This window comes from Colletotrichum orchidophilum (genome assembly GCF_001831195.1).
Source record: "Colletotrichum orchidophilum strain IMI 309357 chromosome Unknown Scaffold_68.1, whole genome shotgun sequence".
In the NCBI taxonomy this organism is placed as follows: domain Eukaryota; kingdom Fungi; phylum Ascomycota; class Sordariomycetes; order Glomerellales; family Glomerellaceae; genus Colletotrichum; species Colletotrichum orchidophilum.
Window position 1 is genome coordinate 38,595 of NW_019173024.1, and position 20,726 is coordinate 59,320.

General features: G+C 53.1%; 8 protein-coding genes across 8 annotated transcripts; 4 read left to right on the forward strand and 4 right to left on the reverse strand.

Moving 5' to 3' along the window:
• Positions 1–1,071: 1,071 nt before the first annotated feature.
• CORC01_08121 (translation factor pelota) lies at positions 1,072–4,322 on the reverse strand (the record flags this gene model as incomplete). Its single annotated transcript, XM_022619756.1, has 7 exons — positions 1,072–1,815; positions 1,869–1,926; positions 1,983–1,993; positions 2,050–2,229; positions 2,310–2,356; positions 2,680–3,769; positions 4,272–4,322. The coding sequence occupies 7 exons, from the start codon at positions 4,320–4,322 to the stop codon at positions 1,072–1,074; spliced, it is 2,181 nt and encodes a 726-aa protein (XP_022473680.1).
• Positions 4,323–6,561: 2,239 nt separating this feature from the next.
• On the forward strand, positions 6,562–9,731 carry CORC01_08122 (WD repeat domain-containing protein; the record flags this gene model as incomplete). The annotated part of the gene is made up of 4 exons (XM_022619757.1): positions 6,562–6,742; positions 6,871–7,010; positions 7,069–7,202; positions 7,259–9,731. The coding sequence occupies 4 exons, from the start codon at positions 6,562–6,564 to the stop codon at positions 9,729–9,731; spliced, it is 2,928 nt and encodes a 975-aa protein (XP_022473681.1).
• Positions 9,732–10,207: 476 nt separating this feature from the next.
• CORC01_08123 (thioredoxin) lies at positions 10,208–10,729 on the reverse strand (the record flags this gene model as incomplete). The annotated part of the gene is made up of 1 exon (XM_022619758.1): positions 10,208–10,729. The coding sequence occupies one exon, from the start codon at positions 10,727–10,729 to the stop codon at positions 10,208–10,210; it is 522 nt and encodes a 173-aa protein (XP_022473682.1).
• A 2,191-nt stretch (positions 10,730–12,920) lies between these two features.
• On the forward strand, positions 12,921–13,924 carry CORC01_08124 (uncharacterized protein; the record flags this gene model as incomplete). Its single annotated transcript, XM_022619759.1, has 2 exons — positions 12,921–13,140; positions 13,200–13,924. 2 exons carry the CDS (start codon positions 12,921–12,923, stop codon positions 13,922–13,924), a joined length of 945 nt encoding a protein of 314 aa, XP_022473683.1.
• Positions 13,925–14,589: 665 nt separating this feature from the next.
• On the forward strand, positions 14,590–15,524 carry CORC01_08125 (uncharacterized protein; the record flags this gene model as incomplete). Its single annotated transcript, XM_022619760.1, has 4 exons — positions 14,590–14,683; positions 14,740–14,788; positions 14,839–15,433; positions 15,489–15,524. The coding sequence occupies 4 exons, from the start codon at positions 14,590–14,592 to the stop codon at positions 15,522–15,524; spliced, it is 774 nt and encodes a 257-aa protein (XP_022473684.1).
• Positions 15,525–15,638: 114 nt separating this feature from the next.
• Positions 15,639–16,190, reverse strand: CORC01_08126 (uncharacterized protein; the record flags this gene model as incomplete). Its single annotated transcript, XM_022619761.1, has 2 exons — positions 15,639–15,972; positions 16,042–16,190. The coding sequence occupies 2 exons, from the start codon at positions 16,188–16,190 to the stop codon at positions 15,639–15,641; spliced, it is 483 nt and encodes a 160-aa protein (XP_022473685.1).
• A 527-nt stretch (positions 16,191–16,717) lies between these two features.
• Positions 16,718–18,240, reverse strand: CORC01_08127 (WD repeat domain-containing protein; the record flags this gene model as incomplete). The annotated part of the gene is made up of 2 exons (XM_022619762.1): positions 16,718–17,988; positions 18,036–18,240. 2 exons carry the CDS (start codon positions 18,238–18,240, stop codon positions 16,718–16,720), a joined length of 1,476 nt encoding a protein of 491 aa, XP_022473686.1.
• Positions 18,241–18,663: 423 nt separating this feature from the next.
• On the forward strand, positions 18,664–20,538 carry CORC01_08128 (uncharacterized protein; the record flags this gene model as incomplete). Its single annotated transcript, XM_022619763.1, has 1 exon — positions 18,664–20,538. The coding sequence occupies one exon, from the start codon at positions 18,664–18,666 to the stop codon at positions 20,536–20,538; it is 1,875 nt and encodes a 624-aa protein (XP_022473687.1).
• Between the last annotated feature and the right edge of the window lie 188 nt (positions 20,539–20,726).

Consider the following 20,726-nt stretch of genomic DNA (forward strand, 5'->3'; position numbering starts at 1 on the left):
CAGTCTGAGCTGCCAATGCCACAGACAACACTCAAGTCTGTCCAGGGGAATGCCTTCGAAACCTGGAACCTTTATCTGAATGATAGGACAACAACCGGCGCTAGCAACTAGGACAGACGATAGCCTCGTCTCATCGGCAGGCTAAGTGGCATAGACCATTTGACTTCTGGCACAGATCGAACGGTGACATCCTCAATATTAGCTTCAAGACAGCGCACCTTCGCAGACAAGACGACAAAATTATCCTGATCAGCTCAATCGCGTAGTTCAGACTGTTTGTCCCATCCGTCGATCATTCTTCCCATCTATCTCACTAAATTTGGTCGCGAAGGTCCTGCAGATCGTCTGCAGGTTTTTGATGAAGTTTGCCCCTGCACAAATCATCATCTTGGATTCAATATACTCGACTTTCACTGATGATGTGAAAGATCACAGAGTAATCGTCAGCATGTAGAATTTGATAAAAACATATGCCAGCAGGCGTGATTAGCCCTATCCCTCATCTTCTCTCGTCGACCTTTAACGGAGTTTGAAACCACCTTTGCCGTCCAATGCAGGTTGTTGTCCAGGATTCGGTTTCCTGGAGATAGTTTCAAGAGACTTGGAATCTTGACGCCAAGCTTTACGAGTCATTTGTTTTTTGAATTATTCGCCACTTGCTGGGAGGTACGACCTCTTTTAAAACAAATTCAAATATCAATCATGCGATATATTGATACGAGTCTAAGTTTCGTCAACATCATCAATTTCCCAGTTCATGTTTGGGGGAACGCTCATGGTTGGTCACTAGCTGGTCTCGATGATTCCAAATTGAAAAAAGTCTACACTTCTTCATCGAATCGATAGTTCACAGTCTACCTCCTATTTACACGTTATGAACATATTTGACCTTCATCGTTCTGGAGGTCAGATGCTACGACCAGATGGCGTGCACCTATGGATATCGCACGCTACGTCTAAATGTACGGCACTTCTTGCGTCCATTTGTCTGATTACAATGATGAACCTAGAGAAGTATCGCTGAGAATAAAAGAGCCCAGGCTATGCTGCATTGCCAAGAACCCTAGATACTCAACCAATTCGCGGTCCATCCAAGGGTGTGATGGTTGGGTCCCAGCAGACCGGGGCATACTCATCAGTCTCCAAAGCCTTGACGTCCTCGTCCGACAGCTGGAAATCGTAAATTTTGGTATTATCCAGGATGCGGGTCGGCGTAATACTCTTGGGGAGAGGGATGTACCCCTTCTGCAAGCTCCAGCGTAGCAGGATCTGAGCCTCGGACTTGCCATACTTGTCGGCCAAGGCGTTGAGAGTCTTGTCACCCCACCTCTCGCCTCTGACCAGAGGACTGTAGGCCTCAATGGCGACATTGCGCTTCTGCAGCCACTGAACGATGTCGTTGCGCGCGCACCAGGGATGGATCTCGTACTGTGCAACGTTGATGGCGCCGCCCTTGCCTTTGCCTCCGCGCTCCTCCTCGAGCTCCTTGATGTGCTTCTCGAGCTCGTCGAGGTGGTGCACGCCGTAGTTGCTGACGCCAATGGATTTGACCTTGCCGGCCTCTTGGGCCTCTACGAGGGCCTCCCAAGCACCTTTGCGACCCTCTGAGCCGCCGTAGGGGCAGTGAAGTAGCATCAGGTCAATGTAGTCAAGGCCGGTCTCGTTCAAAGTCTTCTCGACCTGGTCTTTGGCACCGTCGTAGTGAATCCAACGAACTTTTGAGGTGAAGAAAATTTCGGAGCGGGGGATGTCCTTGGCGCTGCGAATGGCACCTCCGGCGCCGGCTTCGTTCTTGTACGAAGCCGCCGAGTCGAGCTTTGGGGATGGTCAGGAGATGGTACAAGCGGAGGCATAGACGTTGGACTCACATGGCGATAGCCGACTTTAAGGGCTTGGCCGGCGACCTCCTCAGCTTGCTCAGGCGCACTAGCAGTCGGTGTTGGTAACGTTGAAGGAAACGGTATTCTTCGAGTTGTACTTACATCTTCCAGAGCTGCGTGCTTGTCAGCAACAGGTTCACGATAATCGCGCTAGGAGGGGGAGGCGCACGCCATATCCCAGCACGGGGATCTCAAGGCCGTTGTTCAGCTTCTTTTTAGACTGTAGGGTGAGTGCGGACGCCATTGTGTGGATTGTGTACGCAGCGAAAACGATGGGCTTCGTGAGCTGGAGCGTCTGACGACGAGTAGAGCGGTAGGAAATAGATGAGCCGGCGAAGAGCACCTGAAGCTTGGGAAATGTCGTTCCGAATGAGGCCATTAGTCATTCCGGTCCGCAATGAGGTGAGGAGAGATCCCCGCCAATCGCACCTGCTGTCGGCTGCATGTTCGGTGTTGCTGTGCCGAGCTGTTGTGCGCTGCCGGACGGACATGAGGTGGTCATTGGATCACGAATCGCGTTTCCTTCGGCACGGTACCCGACGTCATGAACGTTAGGTAACCTGGAACTTGGAAGGGAGGGAGAGGGGCAACGGGCAGCACTGATTAAGATAAGGTACCTTACCCCGCCATCGATGCCCCGCCATCGCCATGTCGCCCAACAATGCTACGAATGCGCCTAGACCCGAGCTTGACATGTATGACTTCAAGTCCTTTACAATTTCTTCAGGATGCAACTTTTGTGGTATCATTAACTCATATACTTAATAACCTCATATAATCAACTCGCCAGGAACTGCACCATCCGCAGCATTTCCGTCATCATCCTCATCATCGTCCAGATCGTGGATCGGGTAGGACAGGATGGCAGCAACGCTGCCCAGCATGTCGAGTCGCTTGCCGCTCTCGTGATCACTGCTGAGAATCCTGACATCGCCACCATCCGCCTTGACCTTGTCCACCATGGCCACATACTTTTTTCTCGTCGGAATATCAGAGCTGCGGAACAGCGAGTTGTTCATGATGAGAACGCCGCCGCCGGGGCCGATGGCACCCTCGTTGACCGCTTTTGCTACCGATGTCGCTCCGTACCACGCCCTTCCATCCTCCCGCCGGAGTCTTTCGAAGAATTGGTCCATCAACTTTGTCTCCTTGGTGAACTTGAAGTCCTTCAGCTTAGTGCCCATCTCGGGGCTCTTGAGAACCTCGTTGAGACTGTGCACATGGCCCGAATTTGTGTGGATGACGACCGCTTCTTTGGCTATTCCCGACAGTTTCTTATCCGACTTGTCTCTTCCCTCGTCCGCAATGTATTTTTTGAAATCGGCCGCTATGAATCCAGGACTTGCGAGCAATAAAGGTCTCGGGGTATCAAAGTTGACGGTTCGGAGAAGGGCGGTCATGGTCTTTTCGTAGAAGCGTCTCATGCCCTCCGATGTCTCGGATGCGGCGCTTCGCTTTTTGGGTATGATGCTCTCGATGCGCTGCTTGACGACGGTGCGGAACTGACTAATGAGGCAAATGTTGGCGATGCCCTCCTGCATGACGATGGCAGCCATGGCGCCATCTTTGTCATCCGACAAACTCTCTGATAGCGTCTCCTTGGCGACCGAGTCCCAGCCCTGGGGCTTGCTTATCGTGAAAGGGCGGGTGACCTCTAGATCGAGCGTGTGGTATTGACCCAGGCTGACGTAGGCATTTTCCGACTTGACTACGCCGCTGACCTGGAGCTGGCCGACGATGGGGTCGAAGAAGGTGCTCTTGACTTGGATCGCAAGGACGGTGTGGACTCGTTCGGAAATGGTGCTGCCCGTTTTCGTTTCCGCCACGACCTTTCTCACGGCATGTGCCATGACGAGGTCGCCGGGGGTGATGAGGTTGTAGGCATGCCACTAGTGTGGTGTCAGTCGGATTGACCTGGTCTGCTGTGAAGCAATCCCGTCGCATGATATCGCATCGAGGGGCGCATCAGGCGACGGGGCAGAGTGGATTGGAGTGAGTACTTGCCATATCCTCAGAGTCTTCCGGCAGAAGAGTGACTGCATCTTCGGCAATATTCTGCGACGCCTTGGTGGGAACGAGCTTCATCTCTGGTAGGTAGTGCGTGAATGATTGGGTTCCCGTCTGAAAAAAAAAACTCGAGTTTGCGACGAGGAAGGATCAAAACGGGCTGAAAATATCTCTACGCAGATTGGCAGCTGGCTTCGGACCGCTGGGGAGACTACGCATCATTATAGGCTGTCACTGCACTGATTCTCCGGAATGTGACGCCAGATGCGCTTTGAGGGTACCTACCTAAGGTACCTAGATTGCCTTGAACGTTATCGTTATCGTTATCTGAGACAGGTCCGATAACGACACACAGCTTTGAGGCAAGGTACCTACCTACCTTACCTGAGGTAACTTGGAGCCAAACAGACTCTGGCACGCTCTCCTTCTGGCCATGGCCACGTGAAAAGTCGAAGGGACCAGAATTGGGTTTTGGCTTTTTCCCCAGGATCCCAGAAATCTGGGGGACATTCTGCTCCAGCCTCCGGTTCAGTCATGGCTGATTCTTAAGGTTCCCTCCCTCTGCTTGTGTTGTGGGAACACTGGACGAATCCCCGACGCCTCAGAAAGGTCAGAGCTGCCAATTGGTTTATTCTAATTGCTTGGAGCGTCACCGAGGCCAAAGAACCTTTCGTCTGAAGTTTATCCATGTTCGTAATCGCCCTGAAAACCGTTGACGGTTTTCATCCACGGACGCAGGCACACTATCCGTACCTTTTGATCTTTCTCAAGCTGCGTGCCCACTGCCCGGCTTGGGCTTCAGAGTTGAGTTCCAGGCACAGTTGGGCGCGCGTAGATCGAAGTCATGAGTTCCGTCACTGGTCTGACATCGACACCCTGCCATTGCCAAAAGTCACCTTGCCTCATCCATCCTGGATAGGGCAGAAGCTTCTTCTTTCTTATCCAAAGTCGCCAGTTGCCGGTGCGCCTAAATCCAAAGGCGGGGCGGTCTGTGGGAAAGCGAAGAGCGGGCAGCGAAGCAGAGCCCCATTTCTGTTAATGTACACTACCTTACTGTATCCCTACCTAGGTACCTACTGTACCTTACTCTGTAGACTCCACTGTCTGGAGTCTGCCGTGGACAGATGGTTCGCTGTAAGACCTACCTGCCCGGTAACCGAGCGGGGCCAGAAGAGCTGGCCGGTGGCGATCGTCCAGTACCTTAGTGGCGTCAACAACCGACGGCGAGGCGATCCAGTTCCAAGTTCCGGCCTGATGTCAGTGCATCAAGGTCTTTATTTGTGTGATGTGCCGTCTTGAGTTTCGCCTTGTGCTACGGTACAGAGTACTTTGAGTTGTGCGTACTCCTTACTCCTTTCGATGTCCCTCCCCTAGTATCCAATTTCTTACATCTGACGCCGACCTGCTGCTTTCGGTGCACTTCCCTCCTCTGTGGTCTATTCTTCCTTCTTTCCATTCTCTTCGTCCGTTTCCCGTTTCCCAGCTGTTTCTTGGACTTTTCCCTCATCCTCCTAGGTCATCTTCGCGCGTACTCAGGTCCGTGGCCATACCCGGAGGAATCATCGCCAACATAATTCCCGTCATCTCCGCGCCGAGTGTCAACTGCGCGCAAAGTCAATCCCGCATTTGCCTCGTGCCTCGGTTCGGTACCTTTTCGCCCTTGAATTTGGCCAGGGTACACCGTACGGTTCAATCTGATCCAGTCTCCTCTTCCCCAGTTCGCTGCGCCAGGAAAAAGAAACGCGACGGTTTCTGCGTTCCTGCTCCCCCACACTCTGCCCTCCTCGAAGCGGGCCCACCCTGGACATCTGCAAGGGAAGCTGTGTGGATACAGCCGACATTTTATCACGGCCTATCCGTATCCGTACCTTGGGTTGTCATGCTTGATTGCCGGGTACACCCCCGAGTCCCTCATTACCTCACCGTCTACGGATAACGACCAAGTAGTTACCAACCCAACCTGAATCGCCGCAATAGGTATTTGCAGATAGTAGTCTCTAGAATTGCTTACCCACCAGCACCAGCCATCACAGCCTCACAGGTACTTATTCATCAAAGGGTGGAAACGCGGGTTGCGCGGGTGCCTTGCCTCGACAGACGGAATACGCGGGACTGGACGAATCCGAACCCGCGTACCCAATATACGTACCCATTCATTCTCCCAACCACCAGGAAACACCACCACCTACAGGTACCGCGTTTGACCAACGACGGTCGAGCGAGCGGGCGCCATTTCTCTTGGGGAGAAAACCTCGCGTCGCGCCCCGGAGCAAATCTGTTTCTTTCCGTTATCAAAGAAAAATTCGTATCGGGCCCGACGGGAACCAAGGGACCGACCTAGCCAGGTCCGACTGTCCAATTCGCGCCCCCCGCGGCCACGGCAACGGTCCTCTTCGAATTCCGGACTCCCCGTTGGACCATCAAATCATCCGCCCACCGCATCACGCTGCTGCAATACCGTTCGTGAAGCTCGGGTGGCTCGGATCACTCGTATTGCTACGTCTTGAACCACTCAACCACACATCGACAACCAGCACACGTTGAATTCAGGCCCACGACCTGCTCAGCTTACCCGCGCTTACCTCTCATGCCCACCGACAGTCCGAGTGCCTGTAACTCTGTCCACCGTTCTCTCCCTGCTCGACGCTCCTGTTCGACACTCGCATGATGGGAAATGTCGACCCCTACGTCTGCCATAAAGTCCATGGACGCTGGTCGTCGCGAAGATGGCCAGGCACCATCGCAGCCGCCGCCGCAGCCCGTGGCACCCGTTTCCGAACCCCGTCTCTCGACTCCCCTCAGTCGTGAAGGCTCTTCGACTGCCCAGAAGTCGCCCGGTGGCTCAGAGTCTCAAGGTACGTAAACTTATGCGGATCTGCCATGCACTGGGGCCACTGAGAGGCACCTCATCTCTTCAAAATTGAGACGGGGGATCATGATCGACCCCGTGTGGCGCATACGGTGGATGCTAATCGTTGCACAGGCAGCGGTTTTCCGACTTTTACCAAGAAGACGCCCACGAAACTCGTCCGGAGTACCACGCCGAACGCAAAGGACGGTAAGGCCGAGAAGCCCTTGCCAGCCGCCGTCCAATCTCCCGCCGCGATTGACCCGCTGTCCCAGGTTTGTTGACGCCGTTGGCATGACCAGAGGGTCGGTTTTGGTCGCTAACCTTCCGTAGCACATTCTGATGCGAACCAACACGGGCCACACCGTTCCTCCTCAGCTTCGCAAACGCCCCGACAGCCCGACTCCTGATCCAGAACAACCGACGAAGCTTCCTACGCATGCATTCGATGTCACCAAGGACAAAAAGTGCGTTGTGCTCCTGTGTCCCTTCGTTCACACCGGTGGTACTAACCATCTTGCAGGAAAGGGCCGTCATTCCTGAGTCGATTGAGCATGCGAGGTGGACGAAGACGCGAAGATGACGAGGAGTCCGTCTTCAGTGATCACCGGATAGATGGGACCAATGCCCAAGCCTTTGGTTCAGTCATTGGCTCCGGATACATACCCCACCACAAAGAGCCTCCGCGGTACATCCGGGTCAAGGCACATAGCAAGAAGATTCGCGAATTCAACCGCATGTTCCTCGCCCAGGAGCTATTCATTCCACAGTCTGACCCGAAAGATGATAAGAACGCAACAGTGAAAGCATCGACCGACACCCAACGATCGAACAGTAGCGGAGCTATTTGGGCTACGGAATTCAGCACTGATGGCAAGTACTTTGCCGCTGCGGGGAAAGACCAAGTCGTGAGAGTATGGGCCGTAATATCGACGCATGAGGAGCGGCGGCGCCACGAGGAGGAGGAAAACGCCAATGGAGCCAGTGGAGAGAGGTTGAGTGCGCCTGTTTTCCGAAGCAAGCCGATTCACGAATTCCGTGGACACACTGGTGAAGTACTGGACCTCAGTTGGAGCAAAAACAACTTCCTATTGTCGTCGTCGATGGATAAGACTGTCCGTTTATGGCACATCAGCAGGAAAGAATGTCTTTGCACGTTCAAACATAAGGACTTTGTCACGTCGATAGCATTTCATCCTACCGACGATCGGTTCTTCCTAGCGGGATCCCTCGACTCAATGCTGCGTCTCTGGAGCATTCCAGACAAAGCTGTGGCCTACTCTGCTCAATTACCAGATCTCATCACGGCCGTCGCATTCTCACCCGATGGAAAAGTTGCGATAGCTGGCGGACTTTCCGGCATGTGCATGTTCCACGACACTGAGGGTCTCAAACAGAGCTCCCAGTTGCACGTGCGATCCTCAAGAGGCAAGAATGCCAAGGGCAGCAAGATCACTGGCATTAAGACGATGGTCATTGACAACGAAGTCAAGGTTTTAATCACATCCAATGACTCAAGAGTGCGCATATATAACCTGCGCGACAAGAGCCTGGAATCCAAGTTCAAAGGCTATGAAAACACTTACAGTCAAATCCACGCCGACTTCAGCGACAACGGACAGTGGATAGTGTCTGGCAGCGAAGACAAGAGAACGTATATCTGGTCTGTGCATGCCACAGAATCCGACAAGGAGAAGCCTTGCGAATACTTTGATGCGCACTCGGATCGAGTTTCAACAGCGATATTCGCACCAACCAAATCGCGCCAGCTTCTTGGTGGCTCGGGGGATCCTCTATACGACCTTTGCAACCCGCCCCCCGTAACCCTGATGAGTCTCCAGGAGTCCATTGCCAGCCAAGCAGGTAACTCGGACGACGAGAAGTCTCATGTCAAGCAACAGAAGATCAAGAGACCCGAAGAATCGCCTGCTTACATTGAGAAGTCGAAACATTTTGATGGGCAGATTCTCGTCACTACGGACCAATCTGGGGGCATCAAGGTCTTCCGTCAGGACTGCGCGTATATCAAACGCCGCCACGAGAACTGGGAGACAGGTTCAACATTCTCCCGTCGTATGGGCGGAAGTATTGTTGGACGCAGCGGAAGTGTAGCAACGCGCACAAGTGTCGGCAGTCAGCCGCGCTCACGCAGGGGTTCGGTCACCCGTCTGGCAGCCCCTGGAGGTGCTCAGCTGAGTTCCGACATCAACACGTGGCGGCAAGGGATTGAAAGCGGGCGCCCGAGCTCCATGGTCATTACCGCGTCTCAAAGCCCGCGGTCCCTGTCGCCTAGCAAGGCGACACGGACACCAATTAACAACAGTGCCTCGAATCTCGCATCAGAGGCGCGGAAACAACTGTACAGTGGATCGTCACCACCAGCACGTCCACAACTTCCAGCTAGTCCCCCATCGAGCCGGGCTTCCCGCGACCGGGCTCCGTCGATTCCTCCGACCCCGAGTTTCTCCTTCGTGTCCGCCGACGACGACGAAAGCGACAAGCTTCGACTAGATCCTGCGGGCGCTAGCTACTCTTTCTGGAATCTTAATCGATGGCGAGGGATCTCATCGCTGCGATCCTCTGTGTCTTTCAGTAATGTCAACACATCACAATCGCAGGTTGGCCAGGGGCGAAATAGCATGAGCACAGCCGACACGATGCAAACATCGGCTAGTAATGGGACGAAAGCCTCCCGCCGCAAGAGCTTAGGAGCGGGACTATACGGCTTAGCCGTTGAGGAGGAGCACAGAAGCACCACAAAAAGTATTGAGGATACTGCTGATAAAGTTGAGGTGGATGAACATTTGCTACAGCCAGACGGCTCTAGGCTCCGAAACTCGGTTGTCAGCCGTCTTAGCTCCGAGTACACTAGCGAAGACGGGGAACAAATCTCTTGTCAGAAGTGTGCGAGCAAGGATTTCAAGGCGAAGAGAGTTGGCGGCAGACAACGTCTTATCTGCGTCAAATGTGGCAAACTTGTCGAGGACGGCAGGTAAGAAAGGAAGAGGAACATGGACGAAATGCGTCCAACGACAGATGTTCGATTGATTTTGTTATTTTTCGATTTTTTCTTTTCGACTGACAGCGATGGGTTTTACTGTTTGGGCACGATAGGACGAGGCGCATCTATCATGATCAAGAACACCAGATACCCCATACAATAACGGCTGCCAAGGGAAAATGGGGACGACGGCACACATCTTCATGTTTTTTTTTGTGCATATAGACCAGCGGTTTCAGGGAATTAAGTTGGCAGCATTTTTTGGACAGCCAAACTGAGCAACAAGGCGGCGCGCAAGTGAGGGATTGGAGGTATAAAAAGTTTGGAGAAACACTTTGGACCAAATTCGTTTTGGTTCGCTAAATACATCAAAGGCTCGGTACATCCTCTAACTTCAACTGCATAGCGGCGTGACAATGGCGTTCTTGAGTGTGTACTTTAAACAAATGATGAGAAAGGCGATGACGGCAATTACCCCCTCAAGGACATTTTCCAGTCCGACCTCGGGCCCGTGTTGCCGCCGAGAGTGTAGCCGCCAGACACAGTGGAACCATCGTCAGGCTGGACGTCCTTCTCGGCGGCTGCGGCAGCTTCCTTCTTCTTCCTCTCGGCCTCGGCCTTCTGTGCGGCTGCCTCAGCGGCCTTCTTCTTGGCCAGCCCACCAAGCTCCTGGGCGGTGGTCTGCAAACTCCTAGGATCGGCGCCGCGGATGACGCTCCGTCCGCCGTTGTAGGGTTGGCCGTTCTCAAAAAACATGAAGGTCGGCATCGCGGTCACGCCATAGCGTCGAGCGATATCCTGGGCAGAGTCGACGTTTACTTTTACAAAGACAAGGGAGCCGGGCTGGCCGTGCGTGTTGGCGAGGGATTCGTATAGGGGTTTGATGGCGTGACAGGGGCCGCACCAATCTGCGTAGAAGTCGGCGACGAGGTATGTGTTTGCTGAGAGGAGGTTTGTGAACTCTGTGAGTGTTGTTGCGTGGAGGACAACCATTTTGGTGGGCGAGGGATGTGGATGCTTGGTGTCGCGGTGCAGTGAGATGATTGTTGGATGTCGCTACTTCAGGTGGAGTAGGTAATTGAGATGGAGTGCCAGATGTGTCCTGTCGTATTTTTCTTCGTACTTGAGGTGTTATATGCGATAGATTCCAGAGTTTGGCTTAAGAGTTGATGTCGCCACGCGAGTCAAGTTCATCGAATTTGTCAGAGCAAGGACGAGAGTAAGGTTGAGAGTGAGGGAGTGAGAGAGTGAGTGTGAGTGAGGGCATTCGTCAGCGGCGGTAGTGATCTCGTCAGCGTCTCCTTCCAGCGGTAAATGTGGGGTCGGGCGCCGAGGAACCTTCCAGGTGCTCCGGGGGACAGGAACTGAAGGCGCGCCAGCTATGTTCGGGCCCTCGAGGGACACCAATTTCGGTCATTGGCTGCGCCCCTCGCTGTCCAGTGATTCGAGACCTCCACACCCGCCACTGCAACCAATTTGTCACTCTCGCGCCTCTTGCACTGCACGTTGGACATTGGATCGACATACCCATCTGTCTAGCAACGCAGGCCGCCGAATCGGTGTCTACTGCATGGTTTCCGAGTCACTGGATCCCGATGACTACTTGTTTTCTCCCACAGACTCTCCCTTATCCTTACTGCTGCCCCTTTCCTACTCGGAATGCCTTACCCATGTGAGTGCAACCTGTATAAGGTAGTCAGTCACCTTTACGACGATGCTTAAAGAATCTCAGCCGTCATTTCATTTTTTTTTTATCCTTCTACACTGAGGTATCATCTGCTGGTTGTGTTCTCTCGCCCTACACCATCATAAGGCTTCCGCCGCGTTCGTAGTGCCGCCCTTGGGTCCCACGGTCATTTGTGTTCAACCTTGGGCTTCAATAATTCTGCCATGTCGACGCCGTTCCGCAAGTTGACCTCGCCGCACCGTACAACGTGCTGATGTTGAGAGCACAGGATTCTACCATCCTAACATCTCCCCCGTCGGCAAGATATCACGGTGACGGGTCGGGCCAAGGTCAGAATCGCGTTTTGTAGTACTATGCTTACCTTATTCGTAAGGGAGGCTCACGATCTCGCGACACACCCATTCCATGGCCGGCCGGCCATCTTCTAGTGACGGCAACACACGGTGTCAGAGGAGTACCAGCACCCTTGGCTCGCTGAATAGAATGTTTGTGTGCCCGCGGCGGCTCTTTTTCAAATTGCCTAGGATCTTCGAGCCCATTAACCAACAACAGCTCATCCACTCTTTGACATTGCGTCAGATGACCCCATTAGGTGTCTCGCAAAGTTGCAATCTCCATACCTCAAAGCGCCCGTCGTCCCCTTCATCCCAACTCGATCCATGGCTCTCACCGCCCCTCCACGCTGGTCCTCCACACCTTCGCAGCCATCACCGGCGCCTAGTCAGCGCGAAAGGCTCGGTGGAAGCCATGTTTCCTCCAGGGTTGTCGGGGATATCTCATTTGGTGTCGGCCATCTTAGGTCTAGTCTTGTACTGACCCTGCAGATTCTGGCCTTGTTGAGTAGATCTTGCCCCTAGAAGACCAGGCTGCCTCCAGAAGGCTCGAAGCGCCTTGTGTTGACAGCCAACCCCCATTCGAGGACAAGTGAGACTGGTATCTTCCGGCCTCGTCTGGCCCCCACCCTCCATGGATCGAGGCTAAGTTGAGCCTCAGGGGTGTTTGCTTCTACTATCCTGTCGGCTTCTGATGGCCAGTGGATATTCTTGAAAGACATCAAGCGCTAGTCGTGAGCGTTTCGCCGGCCCTTGTGGAAGAATCAGTTAATTTTGGCCTGTGGCTGGCTTCCCTTGGCTTGACTTCGATACTATGACATGGTCTGGTATCTCAAGTCTCTGGGCCAGTATGTCTCACGTTGACAGGAACAGCCGCCTACGAGGCGTTTTTGTCAAGAGGGCTGTTGGAAAGGCCGCGTGATCGGTGAATTAAGCATATGTGAGCAAAAAAAGAAAATAAAAAAGACACATTTGCCAGCTCGACAAGTGTTGGACATGTCCTGGGAGGTTCAAGGCCATGTGGATATTACCTGGCTCTCATCTGAGACGCTACTTATAAGGCATCGTCTTGTTGTTCTCAAGTCTGGGCTCATCAAATCATGCTCTTCCTGTTTCTTGCGCCAGTCGTATGTTCCAATATCATCATCATACAAGCTCTTTCAAGATGTCCAACTACCAGCCACTTCACTTTGGTTTCGAGCTTGAGCTATCTCTTAACAGCAGCAAGAAGCACAAGAATTGGCTTTCCATGGCGCAAGATACCAGCAGTCGCTTGACCAAGAAAGGAGTCAGCAATCATGTCAAGGAAAAAGCTGATGGGAACTACCGCAAGTGGTCAATTGTCCAGGAAATCACTATCCCCCAGAACCCTGCCAAGAACAACTGTCAGTACACCAAGTCACGAAACAAACAAGATCCAAATGCTGATGGTAAAACGACTCAGGGGCGCTGGAGTTAGTTTCTCCTGTCTTTAACCTTGAATCTCAGTGGCTCTCCGACATAGACAACATCTTTTCTGCTGTTCAGAAGCACTCCTCCGTTCAACTGCTTTCCCAGTGCAGCACTCACGTGCATGTCAGTCAAGCGGACCAGGAGTATTCCTCATTCCAACTAGCCTCGTTGGGCAAGGCAATCCTGACATACGAGCCTTGCTTCGATGCCCTCGTTCCGAAGGACAGAACTTCCGTCTACTGGTGTCAGAGTAACCGCCGAAACCCGGTGCTGTCTAGGTGTCGGACCCTCGAAGACTGTCTCGACGTCCTTGACGTGGCCGCCCAGCACGGTACTACAGCCGTCGTTGAAGCCATGTGCCTCTTCCCAGCATCAAGCGCGTATGGACGAGCACACGGAAGGAAGAGGGATTTCGTCCACGGCAAAGTCTACAAGTGGAACTTTGCACGCTTGTTAGGGCATGACACCAGCCGCACGATTGAGTTTCGACAACCTTCCGGCAGCACTCGCATGGAAGACGCCATCGGTTGGGTTCTGTTGACGTTGGCTTTTGTCGCGGGCGCAACTGGAGGCGGGAACTGTATCGGTTCGTCAGAGAGCGGTGGCGATGACCGGTTGGAGTTTTGGCATCTTCTGTGTCATGGCGCTGGGGTTCTCGGACTTGATCCCTTTCTACTTGATGTTTTGAGCGGGTTCATCGGTCGTGCTGCGACTTGATCAAGTAGATACCGTCGATCAAATATGAGCTCACAATCTCGAATAGTCCTTCAACTCAGCTTCTTTTCACGTCTATTTCAGTCATTTGATATTTGCAAGGTAAATTAACATCTGAAGATTAGTCAATCCCTTTGACTTCTAACCAAAACAATGGCTGATGATGGTAAGGAGACTCTCATTTGTTGCCTCATGGATATGGCCCTGCCCTCAGCCTTCCGGCAACCACTTCCGGTCCGGAAGATTGCCCTCCGGAAAAGCCTACTTCGTGCCGGTAAAACCGTACGACGGGGTCTCCTTTAGGCTCTGCTCCAAATCCGATTCCGAATATCAATTAAATTGCAACCCCAAGTCTGCAGTCAATATACTCGGGACGCCATCGCCTCGAGAACTTTGGTAGAGTGTCCCATTTCCCAGCGTCGCATTTCCCAGCGTCGCCCACAGACTCTCATATGCCACTCTAGTAGTTCTCATTGCAGCAGCCGAAGATGGATCATCAGGAGAGGAGTAGCTACCTCCGTCTGGCTCCTTCAGCTGTATTTCTTCGTTGATATTCCACAAGTATATAAACGCCCGAATTTGGGATCGACTTCAATAGTTCGCCCAGGTGTCAACAGATCCCGCCACAACCACCAAGAATAACATTCGCATCCCTAGAATCTTTCAAAATGAGCTTGCTGCGTGTCTTGGCCACCAGCCTGTCAGCAGCCTGCCTCATCAAGCCAGTCATAGCACAGACTACAGCGCCAGCTTGGGGACAATGTAGGTTATGGTAGTCACGCCTGGTAATGCAAAGTCAGTATTTAACACAGTCATAGGTGGTGGCACCACGAGCTGCGTCAGCGGATACACCTGCTCAGTTCTTAAGTACAGCAAACATCACGCCGTCTAAAGCCATCCACTCACCATTGCCATAGCCCTTACTACTCTCAATGTATCCCAGGATCCAATATTCTTACTACTACGTCTGTTAGATCCGCCTCGACTTCAACCGCTCCCATCGCAACGGCCACCAGTACCCGCACCACTTCCCGTGCGACAACCACTCTCGTGACCGTGACCACAACGGCTGCAGGCAATGGCGGCGGCTCCGTCCCTACAACTCTAGTCTCTGGGTGGTCTTGGATCCGCGCTGTGGCTTCGCCCAACTTCCATAGCTACCTGCAGGCGAAGCCCACCGGTACGCCCAGCAAAGCCTACCTCGATTCACCCACCAGCGCGGGCCAGTTCAAAGTCGAGGAAGGCCAACTCGTCTATCTGACTGGATCTTCATCGCTTTATCTTAATGTTGAGAACCCGACAGACAAGACTCAGAGAAAGCTGCAGACGTGGTTCAGTGCAAGCAAGAACGCATATGGAACGTTTGCCTTCCAGGGCGATACGGTCACGTGGAGCACCCCCGATATCGCCAGACCCAACGTGGCCGCATGGCTTGTCTGTGAGAACCAAGAGGTGTTTATCAACACGGGGGCATATCTGTATCAGACTCCCGCCGGTTGCTCTGACCAAACCGTGAGTGGAAACTTCAACTCTGACATGGTGGTTTTACGAAACTGACCAGGTTTAGATACACTCGTATGGTGGCTCGACAGCAGACCTCTAGTATTATGATGGCTTGCCTACCAAGCAGCTAGTTTGAAATCCAAATGCAATGTTCTCTTCTTAGTACTCTACGAAACTGGCCGGCAACTAATTACTCCATTTTCTCATGCGTCTCCTACTTCCCTCCGAGATTATTCAGCACCATTGTAGTCTCCAAAGTGAATTTATGCGGTCCCACATAGCTCTCTGCCTTGCTTCCATCTGCAAGTGTCGTGTCCTTGAAGTACGACTTGTCAAAGTGTATCCCCCCCAACAACGAAGCGTGACTGGTAAAAGCCCACCAGATACTGAAATGCATCCCCGTTCCCATCGGTTCTAGACTCCATGTGATGGAGTTGATTTCAGAACAAACCAGCTTCTCGACCGTTGGCACTTTGGCGCCAGTGTCCGTGTTTACGGTGCAGTTGGCGAAGTCGGCGCCAGGGGTTGGCCGGACAGAAAATATGACACTGTTGCAGTTCATGTCAGCGATGTGTTCTGTTATGATCTGGTCCGAGCCCTCGCGCGGTCCAGCTTACAAGTTTCTCGTAGTCGGTGGAAGACTTCCAGCGAAGAATCTGTCGACTTCAAAGACTGCTGCAGTGCTTGCAGTGTGTTCATCAGATGGGGTAGACGGGGCACCAAGTACCAGATGGCATAGGAGGGCTAGACTTGCAAGATACCGCATGGTGAAGAGGATGTCTGTAGCGTTGAGTACTGTTCGAATCTTTTTGCTTGGAGCTTTCCATTGAAATAGCGACGCATCTTCCTTATGTATGCCAGAGACGCTTGGCCTCTCGCCCCCTTGCCTCCGGTCACACTTAGCAACGTTCGACAACCACGATACCCCCAAAGTATTGCGCGAATATTCAACCGCTTTGGGAAACTCCAAGTAGGTTGCCCTCATTGCTTTCCCCTGTCTCGTACAGAAATTCCAATATTGCACCTGAAATAGACATTTTCATGTGACAGACGGGTCATACATGAGGGAGCAAACATTGACCTTCCTGCGTTATACGATGATATCTGTGTGTTTTTGTGTAACAGAGCGAGCATACGACTTCCGATCTCTTGCAATAGGCTCTTCATGCGTTTGAGCGCCTGAGCCATGCGAAGTCCTTTAGATCTAAGTGCAGCAACGGAAATGAAGACGCACGGTCATCCATCATGAACAAACAAAGTTGGTATCCCATTAACTTTTGACTGACCCTCCGTCTAAACGCTAATCGTACGGAAAACACTAAACTCGTCACCAGTGGCCATCAAGCTGCCAGTAATCTGAGGGTGCCAGTGGAGCTCCTTAACGTTGGATAGGTAGTGCACGAACAACAGCTGGGGCGGCACGTCCTTCACACCGCCGGTATCCTTGCTCTCTTCGTCATCCAGCTCGACTGCCAAGTCCCACAGGGTGACCGTGTTGTCGCCTGCCGCAACGGCAATGATACTGTCGTCTGTGGGGTGCCACTCAATACTTGTGACCTGCTCCTTGTGGTAGTTGAAGCTGGCAATTGGCGAGGGCTTGTCGGCAGCCGAAGTAGAGCTCTGCTTCCACTGGCGCAGATCCCAAACGGCGAACTCGCCGTCGTCCGCACCCGAAGCAAGCAGATGCGTCGTGAGCGGCGACCACGACATGACGTTGACATCGTGGTTGCTGACGTGCATCGAAAGCGCGGGCTTCCTGCTCTTGCTACGAACATCCCAGACGCGGATTGTGCCGTCGCTCGAGGCGGATGAGAAGACAGACTGCTCCGAGGGACTCCATTGGATCTCCTCAACGCTGCTGGTGTGGCCCTGGAATGGCCGGGTATCGGTGACGAAACCACCGCCATCGGTACGCGTTGTGACGTAAATCAGACCATCGTTATCACCAGTGAGAAGCTTTCCACTAGGAACAAGGGGCGACCAGTCAAGAGCATAGCCTTCTGATTTGTGAGCGCGGATAGTCGACACCGGCTTATTTTGCTGCGCAGAGATGACGGTGCCCGGATTGTCGAAAGAGTAGATGTGAGGAGTTATGTCGTGAATGAAGATGTTGGAGGACTCGGTCATAGTGGCTGTGAGGGTGGTAGGAGGTCTAGAAGCGTCTTGCGAGGGGATCTGGTGGGCTCGGATTCGGTTCGTGGTCGAGTTTAGGGGAATCGCCTTGTGCTCTAGAATGGGCTCAGCGTCCTCATCACCATCCTCGTCGTCTTCGTCAGAGTCTTCGTCGTCCTTTTCCGTACGGCTCAGGCCGCTGAACTTCATGACCATCAGCTGGTTCTCGCCGGCCCTAGCATTCTCTGCTTGTGTACCAGCCACGGTGTACATGGTGGCGGGGTAGACCTTGCGGTTGTCGCCCAGGCTATCGCGGAGGATATCGAAAGACAGACAAGGCCATGGTGTGCTCAGGTTGTGCAGCATCTCGTAGGTAGACACGTCGGGCGCAAGTGTCTGCCCAGCCTCAAGCTTGTTTCGCCCGACGATGAAAGTGCCTTGATCCACGGCAGCTAATCGGTCAGCTAAACTCTGAGTCGCAAGACCATTATCATCATACCTTCCCTCTCCTCGGCCTCTCTCTCAGCATCAGGCCGTCCATCCACACCGGCCTCCATGATCTCATCCTCCTCGAACTCGTCCTCGAATTCGTCCTCGAACTCGCCCATGTCGGGGGCTTTCTCGTCAATGTCCATACCCTCAGGGCGGTCGCCTCCCTTGAGAGGGGCATCTCCCATTTCGACGTCTGCGGAGCGTTTCGACATGATTTTTGTAGTTTTCGGGCAGCAAAATTGGAAGTAGTGATACAGATTCTGCTTTTCTCGGTCAGTGACCTGCGAAAATGCCACCCGTCTCTTAGTGCTGCAGAAAAAAAAAATCGAGGCCCCGCGATTTGTGGCGGCGCCAGTACCCCGCGTGGCGCGTCATTGGCATTGACCTCCTGCAGGGAGCCGTTTAAGTGTGGCTTGACATCGGTCCTTCAAACACGTGACCTCGTATGTGCGTCGCGTTACCTGTCATGCCACCGCCCCCAGGCGCATCCCCGTCGGTGTTGATTGCCCCTCCATGCCTACGGACAACCTTGGATAGCAGACGAATCCACACTCGATTGCCGCCTGCTCCCTCACCTGGCGATCTGCGCCGACGTCGCTCTACTCGACAATGTCTTCTAGCGGATCAAAAGCATCATGGCGCCGCAGCAGAACACCTTCGCCGTCATCCCCGATGCCCCCGGGCGCGTCGGCGGCGTCGCAAACAGGCCGCCGATGACATCAAAGCAGGCCCAGAAGCTTTACAAGCAGGCAACTAAGGAACCGCGACGATCCAAGGCCGAGCAGCGGAAATGGGAGAAGGAGAGGCAGGAGGAGATTCGCAAGGAGTTGGAAAAGGAACGCGCCGCAGTCAAGGCCAAGGCAGCGAGAGAACGCAAAAAGGTCAAAGAGGAGGAGGCCCGAGAAAGCAGGCGAAGGGCCGGGCAGCCTTTGTTCGACTGTCGACCAAGTCAAGACACAATCGCGCGTTTTGTACGAGGCAATGGTTCAAGCAAAAAGAGAGACTTGTCTGGAGAACCGATACCAAGAGCCGAAATTACACCCACCACATTGGCCAATATCAAGCAGCATCCCTTGCCGCCATCCGGGGCTTCCAAACCGCCTACCCAAATTGTTTCATCAGAGGAGCGGAAACCCTCAATCGACTCCATGGCGCCACCCGCCCGTCCCTCGCAGGAAATCATGTCGGCCATGTTGCCTCCTCAAAGCACGACTTTTCAAGTGAGAAAACAACTGGCTGAAGGCGTTGCACCAAAACCGACGAAGAAAGATGCCTCCTCGCTACAGGTAACAGCGTTGCCTCCTCCCCTGAAGCCACTTTTCTCAGTACCAGAACACCCTCAAGCAGTAACGACTCCCATGGGACCTCCCCCACGGCCTATTGTGAAGTCAAAATCAAGGCCCTTCATGATGCCCAGAGCGACATTGCCAACCCATCAGCCACCTCGACACAAAATTTTCAAGCAGAAACCTCCTACTGAGCCTTCTTTCCGTATCAAATCAGAGGTTCCATGGCCGAAAGAGCTGCTATCAGCAATCTCTGCACCAAAAAGATTATCACCAGAAATGCCTCCACCCCCGGTGCCATCGCAGAAACGCAAAGCAGAGCCTATGGCAGATAAAACTCCTATAAAGATGGTCATACCAGCAATCGCAACATCACCACCACTACCACCACCAAGACCAATAACGCAGATACCTCCACCCAGTACACAGGCAATTGTGCAAGATTGTTTTGATGAGTTCTTCCCAACAGCTTCACAACTCGCTGTAGAACTTGAAGAGGATGTTGACTCGTGTCAATCTGCACTGCCTTTAAGGGAAGGGTTCAGTGCTCCAGTGCCAAAAAAGGTCCTTGCCAAGGGGCCTCCTGGATCTTCGAGCTGGCCCAGGGAGGCAAAAGAGTTCGCGCAAGAGAGAAAAGCAGAACCAACAAAGAACAAGTTGGAAGCCAAACAAACTCAGGAGAATACCTCGAGTCCACGGCATCTTCAGCCGGTCGTTCCCAACCCACAGGCCAATGTCCTCCAGGCACCAAACCCTTCCACAGACAGAGCCCCAGGACCACACAGTTTCGCTCAAAGGGAACAGACGCCAAAAGTTCAGCCACATCAAGTGATGATGCCTCAGCGAGCTTCAGGTCCCAAATCGTTTACGGATAGATCAACCCGAGCAACAGTCAATACGTCGTCAGCTAAGTTGCATGGCCCTCCGCCGCTGCCTGCGCCTAGCCGGGTCTCAAAGCGTGCCATCCTTCAGGAAATTAGCAGCAACCATTCACCTCTGCCACAGCCAACAGCTGGAAAATCTCTACCTATTTCCGCCGACTTGTTTCCTATGATCTGTACTCAGGACCTGATGATGTCGTCTCAGGAGGTGCTGGACATAGAGTCGCCGGCCAAGGCCATGACGCATTCATCGTCGGGAGGATCCGAAGCAAACCCTGCCTCACCCCTCATCGAGATGGACTTGGGGTCGATAGACTGGGATGACGACTTAGATGACTTTTGATATATGCACTTATGGAATGGGATACACGCACACAAGGATATGATGAACCAATCAGGCGCCAGGTTCATGCCGGAGCATCACAGAGAGTCAAGGTTTAGCATTAGGAAGGCTCTCCTGAAGAAATTATACCCCAAGACGCATTAGCAATAGCATGTTGGTTTGGTCATTATCCAGCAATAGACTCTTCA